The sequence below is a fragment of the Tupaia chinensis genome, unplaced genomic scaffold, assembly GCF_000334495.1.
Source record: "Tupaia chinensis unplaced genomic scaffold, TupChi_1.0 Scaffold141943_1, whole genome shotgun sequence".
Taxonomy (NCBI): Eukaryota; Metazoa; Chordata; class Mammalia; order Scandentia; family Tupaiidae; genus Tupaia; species Tupaia belangeri.
In genome coordinates, this window is record NW_006201797.1 from 712175 (window position 1) to 723653 (window position 11479).

Here is an 11479-nt window from a genome sequence, read left to right on the forward strand (position 1 = left end):
TGCCCAAGATCCTGAGAGGAGAATGGAGGAGAAGGGATTGCGGCGTGACCATCCCCCCTGGGGGGTGATTTCTCACTTTCTGTCTCTATGTCTCTGTCTGTCTGGCGAGCGCACGCGCCCTATAGCGAAAAACCTCTCAAAAAAAAAAAAAAAAAAAAAGTTTTTTTTTTGTTTGTTTTTTTGCAATGGGGCATGTGTGCTCACCAGAGAGAGAGAGAAAGTGAGAAATCACGCCCCCCCAGGGGGGATGGCCACACTGCAATCCCTTCTCCATGTTCCTCTAAGGGTTCTGGGCACACACCAAGTCAGTGCGAGCAGCAGCCAGCCTACGCAGTCCTCAGCGGTGCTCCCAGAATGCATCTGCAGGTTAGCAATTACAGCTGGCAGCAAAGACAGCAGTCTTTCTCTCTGCCTCACAGTGTGTTTCAGTCCTCTAGAGCTGGGATTCGAAACAGTAGGCCATGCGGGAGTCCAGCGCCATAACCACTATGCCACCTGCTGCCCCAGGTAATGGCGTGTTTTTGTTTTATTTTTTTTAAGAATTATTTTAACTTTTTTTTTTAGTTTAATTATTTATATATTTATTTATTTAAAGTCATTCACTTTACATTAATATAGTATACAAAATGAGATTTTCCACCCAGTATACATTGTATATTGGCTCAATCTAGGATATTACCATACATACTATCATCAACAAATAATTTTCTATTTCTTGTTTCTTTTTTCTTTTTAAAATTTATTTAATTTTTAAAATTAATTAATTTACATTCATTCACTGAGTATTGTCATAGCATACAAAATGATTTCTCACCTAGAATATACTGCATAATGACTTAATTATACATGTTATCGTCGATAATTTTCCATTTCTAGTTTCATATATCTGTATATGTATATATATTTTCCCCCATTTCTCACTCTCTGCCATTTCCCATCCTCTTCCCACACACTCTGGTGTCTACAGTTCTTTCCATTCCTTTCTCCCCCATATTTTATTGATTCACAAAATTTCTTAATATAACTACTTTAAAAAGCAAGTTCAACTGATATATAGATATCTGTGAATATATGTCTGACTTTAGGCATGAAACTCTGAGTAGAATGTACGTACAACAAATATATACATATAGGAAATATATAGAAAGCAATATTTCACAGCTAAGTTCAATAGCCATCTCAGGATAGGCCTGGGTTTGTGCCTTTCCTAAGTGGAATGAAGAAAGACACAAATTAGCACAATAAAGGAGGGACTTGAGAGCCCAGAGAATACTTTACCTTAAAAAAGAAATAAAAAAACCCCGAAAAGACACAGGGAGATACAGAGACACAGAGATAGAGAGACAGAGATAAGGGTATAGAGGTAGCCCTACCCACTAGAAATGAATCTGGAGGGAGGAGTCTCAGCAGAAAATCTTCATTTTTAGTCAATAAAAACAATATTTCACAGCTCAAGTTCAGTAGCCATCTCAGGATGGACCTGGGTTTGTGCCTTTCCTAAATGGAATGAGGAATTTAATTTATTTAAAATTTTTAAAACACAATTTGAAAATATTCAGCATGCATTTATTAATTTATTTATTTTTATAATTATTTATTTAATGTTACTTATTTATTTTATTTTAATTTGACCAGAGAGAGAGCGAGAGCAAGAGGGAAAGATAACTTGATGTTTCTCTCTTGCCAGTCTTAGTATCTTGGTTTTGGTCAACCTGACTATAATGTGTCTTGGAGAAGATCTTCTTGGGTTGATTCTATTTGGGGTCCTTTGTGTTTCTTGGGACTGAATCTTTGAATGCCTCTCTAGGTGTGGAAAGTTTTCTTCCAGGATTTCATGAAATAGATTATCAATGCCCTTATGAGTCTCTTCACCATCTGGGATACCAATTATCCAGATGTTTGAATGTCGATGGTATCTTGTATTTCTTGTATGTTATTCTCATTTTTTGAGCAATTTTCTCAGTCTTTTTGGTAGATTTTTCTAGGCCAGCAATTTTCTCTTCTGTCCGAGATTCTATTTTCTGTACTATCTAGTCTGCTTTTAATACTTTCAAGGGAGATTTTGACTTCCTGTATTATAGCCTTCATCTCTAACAGGTCCATTTGATTCTTTTTTAAAGTGTGTATTTCCTTTTTTATATCTTCGAAGAATTTCCTCACCTCTTGGAACTTGTCAACTCCTTTCTCCTGCTTCTTCTGCAGTTCATTGTCTCTCTTCTCTTCCATCTCTGTTAGCTTTGTCATTATGAATATTCTAAATTATTTATCAGACATTTCCATGATTTCCATTGTACCTTCTATGGATGAAGAGGAGTTATTCTTTTCCCTTGGAGGAGAGGTATTTTCTTGCTTTCCCATATTTCTTATGGCCCTGTGGTGATTTCTAGTTATCTGATGAATGGTACATTTCTTCTTAATTCTTGAAGTTCAACCTGAGCATTCAGAGGTGTGCAGGAGGAGGTCATCCGCAATCTCTCTTCTGTTCTATTTTCATTCTTTGTACATCAGATCCAATGGGGATAGAGGAATATTCTGACCTGAATCGTATTCAGATGTTTGGATACTGTTCACTTGGACTGTCTAGACACTTAGAGTGTAGAGGACACTAGAAATGAGTCTGGAGGAGGAAGTCTCAGCAGAAAATCTTCGTTTTTAGTCGATGAAAGCAGTATTTCACAGCTCAAGTTCAGTAGCCATCTCTTTATTTTAACTTTATTTATTTATTTATTTATTTATTTATTTTTTAATTTGACCAGAGAAAGAGAGAGAGAGTGAGAAAACAGGCCACCAGATTTGCAGTCGGCCATATGGGAGTCTAGTGCCCTTAACCACCATACCACCTGCTGGCCCCGGTAATAGCAGTTTTTAAAAGGCTTTCTAGAGATTATAAGATAATGCCAAAGTTGAGATCTCTTGTCCTAAAGCTAGTTCTCTGTATTCCTTTTTCTTTTTTTTAGAGAAATTTTTGCTACTGGACGCATGTGCTGACTGGAGAGACAGAGAAACAGAAAGAAAGAAATCACTTCTCAGAGGGGATGACCACACTACAGTCCCTTCTCTTCCATTCTCCTCTTGAGATTTTGGGCACACACACACACCTGGCATGAGTTTAAGCTGCCAGATCCGGGACTCGAACCACAGTCAAGTATGTGGAAGTCCAGCAACGTAACCATTATGCCATCTGCTGGTCCCCTAAGGGTTTTTAAATTTGCTATAGGGTGTGTACATTCATCAGAGAGAGAGAGAGAGAGAGAGAGAGAAAGCACTGCCTCTAGGCAGGGGTATCTACGCCAGAATCTCTTCTTGGGATTTGGGACATACATGCACATGTGCCCAGAATGGTTTTTCAAGGTGCTAGGTCTGGAATTCAAACTGCTCAGTCAGCTGTATAGGATACAGCCGCCTTAAACACCATGTACCATGTGGTCCTCTAAGTGTTTTAATATAACTGGATTTCATTGTAGTCCTGTTTTATTTCATATATTTTGAAACATTGTGAAGGGTTCCATAAGGCTTTACTACTCTGCGAAGGGGTCTGCTGCACACACACACACAAACATTCAGAACCCATACTTGGGGCCTGATTCATCCTTCTGTCCAACCCTCCAGTCTACCAGTCTGCTTCACTTCTACCACTCCCAAGATTTTCCCTTCCTCTCTCAAGTTTTTCTTTTCAAAAACTAGATCCTATGGGACCAGGAGATGGCGTAGCAGTTATGTTGCTGGACTTTCACTTGGCTGACGGTGGTTTGAGTTTTGGACCCAGGGGCTTGAAAATCATGTGGATCACTTGTTCTTGCGTGTACAGGAGGAGAATGGGGGAGAAGGGATTGTAGTGTGACCAATCATCCCCTAGGAGATGATTTCTTACTTTCCCTCTTACTGTCTCTCTCTCTCTCTTTCTCTCTGACAAGTATACATGCCCTAAGGCAAAAACCTCTAATATAACAACAACAAAAAAAAGTAGATCCCTTCCCTTAGAGCCTGATCCCTCCTTCTATAAGGGATCATCTCAGGTGACCTCAGTCCATCTTCTCTTCGGGAAATTCCATAGTGGTGGTTTATTATGATCAGTTTTATAAACAAATAGCCACAGTTTCCCAACAGAGGAGGAGGATAAGTGTGTTTGTATTTTCCCTCTCTCCTGCTCCCTCACATTCCCTTTTTTCCCTTTCCTTTCCACCCTTTTCTGTATCTCTCTCCATCCCTTCCTCTCCATACTCCCTTTTTCTTTTGAAGTAATCCATTATTGTTACTCTTAGTCATTTGTTGTTTTTTTTTGAAGAGGTTTTTGCTATAGGGCGCGTGTGCTTGCCAGACAGAGAGACAAGAGAGACAGAGACAGAAAGTGAGAAATCACTCCTCAGGGGGATGGCCACGCTGCAATCCTTTCTCCTTCATTCTTCTCTTGGGATCTTGGGCATGCATGCACACGCGCCTGGTGTGAGTTTTAAGCCACTGGGTCCAGGACTCGAACCGCGGTCAACTACATGGGAGTCCAGCGACATAGCCATTACGCTAACTGCTGGTTCCTTAGACATTTAGTTTTAAATGTTAACTTCTTGGCTAATTTAGTATTCAAACAGGTTTTCACTTCATGTGAAATTGGGTCAAAAGAGATCTCATCCTGGATCAGTATGTTAAGTTTTTGTTCCTAAGTAAAACAAATTTATATCATCATTCTAATTTAGCGGTTTCTCTTCCATTTCAGTTGACAAAGAGATGATGCAAGCAATAAGAGAAAAGTCTATTTTACAAGCACAAGAGAGAGCACAACAAGCTATGGAAGCAAAGGCTGCAGCAAAGCGGGAAGATCAAAAATACGCACTCACTGTCATGATGAAGGTAAGTTGCAGGTTGATAGGAAAGTCCTCTACAGAGCTAAGAGCACACTGCATAAGGGTAATTACTTGTACTTCCAACCACTTACTTCCTCAGCATTTGTTCATACTTTGATTATAGAGATCACTATGTTATATCGTTTATCTGCTACTCAGCGTGTTCCTGAAAATCTGTATGAAAGTCAAGGGTGTGAAAGTTGGACAGTTGGATCAGCAGGCAGTGTAGAGGTTAAGGCAGCTGGATTCCATATGGCTGACTGCCTAGTTCAAGTCCAGACCTGGAGGCTGAAAATCACATTGAGTGCGTGTGCATGTGTGCCCAAAACCCCAAGAAGAAAGGAGGATAAGGGATTGTGATATGGCCATCACCACCCTGGAGTGATTTCAAAACCAAAAAAAAAAAAAATTGGGCAGTAGATATACTTGTTTCAAGGAGAGGATTCTATGTTTCTAGCAAGCATGCTTAGTATGGAAATTATACTTTTTTGGGTGTGTTTATTTCTTTTTAAGTCTTGAAATAATGGACATGATTGTTTAAAGTAAAAAAGGATGTGTTGAGGCCAGCAGGTGGTATAGTGGTTACATTGCTGGACTCCCACATGGCCAATCATAGTTCGAGTCCCAGATGCAGAGGCTTGAAATTCACACCAGGCATGCCCAAAATCCAGAGGAGAATGGAGAAGGGATTAAGGCATGGCCAACCCCTCAGGGGGTGATTTCTCTCTTTCTCTCTGTGAGGAGCACAAACATCCTATAGCAAAAATCTCTTTAAAGAAGAAAGAATGGATAGGTTAAACACTAAATATTGATATTTTAACTTTTTTTAACATAGGCTTTCAAATGAAGCTTTAATAAACTGTGTTATGTTGGTGCAACATTAATTGTAGTTTTTCATTGCTGAAATTTGCCATTTGATATTGGATACACTTAAATAAATGTGGTTATCTTATTACATCATTTTTAAAAAGAATTATTCATTTATTTAATTTGTTATTATTGTTTAGTTTGACTTGAGAGAGACAGAGAGAGAAAAGGAAAGTGAGAAAGCATGCTGCCAGGACTCAAACCGCAGTCATGTAGGAGTCCAGCACCCTAACTACTATACCACCTGCTGGTCCCACATTATACATCATTTTAATGCACGTTTCTCACCTTTTTTATTTTTTGCTGATGAATTATTGCTGTTTATTTTATATGTATTTTAGACGATAGACATGATATTAGACAAAAAGCAAATATGAGCGATTTTCTTATTTAAGTTAGAAAAGGGCTGTAAGCAGCAGAGACAACTCCCAACATCAGTGCATTGGCTCAGGAACTGCTAATGGACATACAGTGCTGTGGTGATTCAAAACATTTTGCAAAGGAGATGTGATCTTTGAAGATGTGGAGCGTAGTGGCCGGCCATCAAAGTTGACAATGACCGATGGAGAACTATTATCGAAGCTGATCCTCTTACACCTGTATGAAAAGTTGCTGAAGAACTCAATTTTAACAATTCTGTGGTCATTCGGCACTTGAAGCAAATTGGAAAGGTGGCAAAGCTCAGTAAGTGGGTGCCTAAGGAACCAACCAAAAAAATCGTTGTTTTGAGATGTGATCTTATTCTGTGCAACAACAGTGAACTATTTCTCAACTGTGATATGTGATGAAAAGTGAATTTTATATGATAACCAGCTTAGTGGTTAGACTGAGAAGAAGCTCCAAAGCATTTCCTGAAGCCAAGCTTGCACCAAGAAAAGACCACAGTCACAGTTTGGTGGGGTTCAGTCCACTATAGTTTTCCAAATCTCGGTGAAACCATTATATCTGAGAAATAGGCTCAGCAAATCAATGGGATGCACCCAAAACTGCAATGTCTGCAGCCAGCACTGATCAACAGAAAGGGCCTAGGACCAGAAGTTAACGTAATGGCTATGTTGCTGAACTCCCATGAAGCCAACCATGGTTCAAGTCCCGGACCCGGTAGCCTAAACTCATGCCGGGCGCGTGTGCATGGGTGCCCAAGATCCCGAGAGGAGAATGGAAGAGAAGGGATTGTAGGGATTGTGGTCTGACCATCTCTGCTGGGGGGTGATTTCTCGCTTTCTATCTCTCTGTCTCTCTTTCTGGTGAGCGCACATGCCCTATAGCAAAAAACTCTCAAAAAAAAAAAAAAAAAAAGAAAAAGAAAAAAGAAAGGGCCCAATTCTTCACAACAATGCCTAATAGCACGTCACACCACTAACACTTCAGCAGTTGAACAAGTTGGGCTACAAAGTTTTGCCTCATCCGCCACATTCACCAGACTTCTTATTAACTGAATATCACTTCTTTAAGCATCTGGACAACTTTTTGCAGGGAAAATGCTCCCACAACCAGCAGGATACAGAAGATGCTAAGAGTTCGTTGGATTTTGAAGCATGAATTTTTATGCTACAGGAATAAACAAACATTTCTTACTGGCAAAAATGTGTTGACTATAATGGTTCATATTTTGAGTAATAAAGATGTGTTTCAGCCTAGTTATAGTCATTTAAAATTCGCAGTTTAAGGGCCAGCAGGTGGCATAGAGGTTGACTCTGGACTTCCACATGGCTGATTGCAGTTCGGGTCCCTGACCCAGAGGCTTGAAACTCACGCGGGGTCTGTGTCAATGTGTGCCCAAAATCCTGAGAAGAGAATGGAGGAGAAGGGATTGTGGCATGGCCACCTCCCTGGGAGTGGATGGTGGAGTGGTGGCGGTGGTGGTTTGTGGTTTCATTGTCTTTCTCCATCTCTCTGATGAGCACACACACTCTATAGAAAAAATCTCTCTTACAAAAATTTCACAGTTCAAAACCATAATAGCTTTTTTTTTTTTTTTTTTTTTTTTTCCGGAGAGGTTTTTGCTATAGGGTGTGTGTGCTCGCCAGAAAGACAGAGAGAGACAGAGAGACAGAAAGCGAGAAATTACCCCCCAGGGAGGATGGCCATGCCAGAATCCCTTCTCCTCCATTCTCCTCTTGGGATTTTAAGCATGCATGCACACGCACCGGTGTGAGTTTAAGCTACAGGTTCCGGGACTGGAACTGTGGTCGACTATGTGGGAAGCCAGCAACATAGCCACTACACCAACTGCTGATCCCCGTAATAGCTTTTGTACTAGCCCAATATTTCTTGAGCTATAATTTCACATACTATATGTTTTGCCCATTTAAAATGTATAATTTGATGGGTTTTAGTATATTTAATGTTGTCTAATTTCACCACGGTCAATTTTAACACATTTTTGTTACTCCAAGAAGAAGCCCAGTATTCATTAACAGTCACTCTCTGTCCTCCATCCCCTTGTCCCAGGCAACTACTGATCCATTTTCTGTCTCTGTAGATTTCCCTGTTTTGACTAATTTTTAAAAGTAATTTCTTACCTCAAACCTCATTCTGATGGCCTTGAGATGTTTAAAGAATCTATAGTAAGCATTGTCAGGAGTTCTGTGTATTCATAATTATCCTTTTGCATTTGCATCACTAGTAAGATTTTTATAATCAGGACTAGCAGTTAGCGTAATGGATATGTCGCTGGACTCCCACGTAGTCGACTGCAGTTCGAGTCCTGGACCCGGTGGCTTAAACTCACGCCGGGCGTGTGTGCGTGCGTGCCCAAGATCCTGAGAGGAGAATGGAGGAGAAGGGATTGTGGCGTGGCCATCCCCCCGGGGTATAGATTTCTCGCTTTCTGTCTCTCTGTCTCTGTCTGTCTGGTGAGCGCATGCGCTCTGTCTGTCTGGTGAGCGCATGCGCCCTATAGTAAAAAAAAAAAAACCTCTCCAAAAAAAAAAAATGATTTTTATAATCAACAATTCATGATTCCAAACAACTCTCCACTTCTTTTATCACTTCTGTTTGACTTTTAAATATAGCTTATGGTTAAATATTTTGTCTTTTGCTTCATAATTAAACATGTGCTCAGCTGGGCAGAGAGTCCTATTTTCAGGAAATGTAATGACTTCCATAGTTTTTGATTATATAATCATGCCTATCTGCCTTTAATTTTTATCATTTCTCTGAATTCGAAAAAAATGATGGAACCAGAAGGTGGCATAATGGTTATGTTGCTGCACTCTCATATGACTGACCACAGTTCGAGTCCCAGATTCAGCAGCTTAAAACTCACACTGGGCACATGTGTGGGGGTGCCCATAATTCCAAGAGGAGAATGGAGGAGAAGGGATTGTGGCATGGCCACCATCGCCATGGGGGGTGATTTATGGCTTTCTGGCCTTCTGTCTCTGTCTCTTGGGCGAGTGCATGCACCCTATGGTAAAAATCTCTCTCAAAAAAAGAGAAAGCAACAGGGCCAGCAGGTGGCATGGTGGTTAAGGCACTGGACTCTCACATGCCAACTGCAGTTTGAGTCCTGGACCTAGTGGCTTAAAACTCATGCTTGGCAAGCATATACACACTATAGCAAAATCCTCTCATCAAATAAAAATAAAAATAAAAAAGCAAAATACTATGAATGTATGGCAGCAGATAAATACTGGGTCATCAAAAAATGACACAAAAAAATAGAAGGACATCCCATGTTCATGGATTGGAAGAATTAATATAATCAAAATGGCAATTCTACCCAAATTAATCTACATATTTAACGCAATGCCAATCAAAGTACCAGACATATTCTTCACAGATCTAGAAAAGGCAATCATAAAATTTATCTGGAATCATAAAAGACCCCTTATTGCCAAAGCAAGTCTACACAAGAGTAGAGTGGGCGGCATCTCACTTCCCGACCCAAAAATAAACTACAAAGCTATGGTAATCAAAACAGCATGGTACTGGCACAGAAACAGACACGTGGACCAATGGAACAGAATAGAGTCCCCGGAAATAAATACCCAAACATACAGTCAACTGATCTTTGACAAGGGGTACTAGTCAATCCAGTGGGAAAATGAAAGCCTCTTCAGCTGGTGCTGGAAAAACTGGATTTCCACTTGCAGAAAGATGAATCTGAACCCCTACCTCTCACCTTTGACAAAAACCAAGTCAAGGTGGATCAAAGATCTAAATCTAAGACCTCAAACCATAAAGCTGCTCCTGGAAAACACTGGGGAAACTGGGATACATTGGTGCAGGGAAAGACTTCTTAAAGAAGACCCTCAAAGCAGAGTCGATTGTCCCCAAAATTGACAAATGGGATTACATCAGAATAAGAAGTTTCTGCATGTCCAAAGACACAGTTATTAGTGTGAATCGACAGCCCTCAAAATGGGAAAATATTTTTGTAAATTTTGCATCAGATAAGGGACTGATAAGAATACACAAGCAACTAAAAAAGCTGTTTGGAAAAAAGATGATCAACCCTATTAAAAGATGGGAGAAGGAGATGAAAAAAACACTCACTAAAGATGACATACGAATGGCCAAAAGGCATATGAAAAAATGTTCAACCTCCCTCATCGTAAGGGAAATGCAGATAAAAACAACAATGAGGTACCACCTAACCCCATTCAAAATGTCTAATATTAAAAAAACAAAAAATGATAAATGTTGGCGGGGGGTGTGGTGATAGGGGAACTCTTTTCCACTGCTGTTGAGAATGTAGATTGGTCCAACCACTCTGGAGAATAATTTGGAGACTCCTCAAAAATCTACAGATAGATCTGCCATATGATCCAGGGATCCCACTCCTCGGTATTTACCCAAAGCACAGAAGAATTCTTCATTGGAAAAGTGCTTGCACATTGATGTTTATTGCGGCACTATTCACAATTGCTAAGTCATGGAACCAACCCAAATGCCCCCGTATGGAGGAATGGATTGAAAAACTGTGGCACATATACTCTATGGGATACTACTCAGCCATAAAAACCAACAGAACCCTGGCTTTTGACAGAAAGTGGAAGAATATGGAAGATGTACTGCTGAGTGAGGCAAGCCAGGCTATAAAAGAGACATTGTATGTCCCCAGTTAACATATACCGTATGTCTATATTCTATGACTGAAACTGATTGACTAACGGTTGAACAAACACAAGAGATGGGTGTGAATGTCAGACGAGGTGTATGTGGAGGAGTGGGGCCTAATGAAGGACATTTGGAGAAGGGATACAGAGGTAGAGCATTGACGGGATGGGGAGGTGTGGTGTTATCTGTTAAAGATTTTGATCAACGGGACTGGGGAGAAATATTCACATATTGAAATGGTCACATTGTGATTGAATGTATATACAAAAAAAAAAAAATCATGGGACCAGCAGATAGCATAATGGTTATGTTACTGGACTCCCACATGGCCGTCTGCTGTTTGAGTCTCAGACCTGGCAGCTTGAAACACACACTGGGCACGTGTGTATGTGTGTGCCCAAAATCCTGAGAGGAAAATGGAGAAGGGATTGCAGCATGGTCATCCCCCAGGAGGAGAGATTTCTCACTGAGATTTCTCACTTTCTATCTCTATCTCTTTCTCTCTGGTGAACTCACATACTCTATATTAAAAAAAAATCTCGGGACCAGCAGTTAGTGTAATGGCTATATCGCTGGACTCCTACGTAGTCGACCACGGTTCACGTCCCGGACCCGGTGGCTTAAACTCATGCCGGGTGAGTGTGCGTGCGTGCCCAAGATCCCGAGAGGAGAAGGGAGGAGAAGGGATTGTGGCATGGCCATCCCTC

The 11479-nt window shown here is 40.5% G+C and overlaps 1 protein-coding gene across 2 annotated transcripts in view; it reads left to right on the forward strand.

The window, feature by feature from the left end:
• DNAAF4 (dynein axonemal assembly factor 4) overlaps positions 1–11479 on the forward strand; it is a 51117-nt gene that overhangs the window by 2382 nt on the left and 37256 nt on the right. For both annotated transcript variants that reach the window (XM_006163288.3, XM_014582019.2), the window contains exon 3: positions 4712–4845. In XM_006163288.3, coding sequence (XP_006163350.1) covers positions 4712–4845 — 134 coding nt within the window. The remainder of the gene's footprint in view (positions 1–4711; positions 4846–11479) is intronic.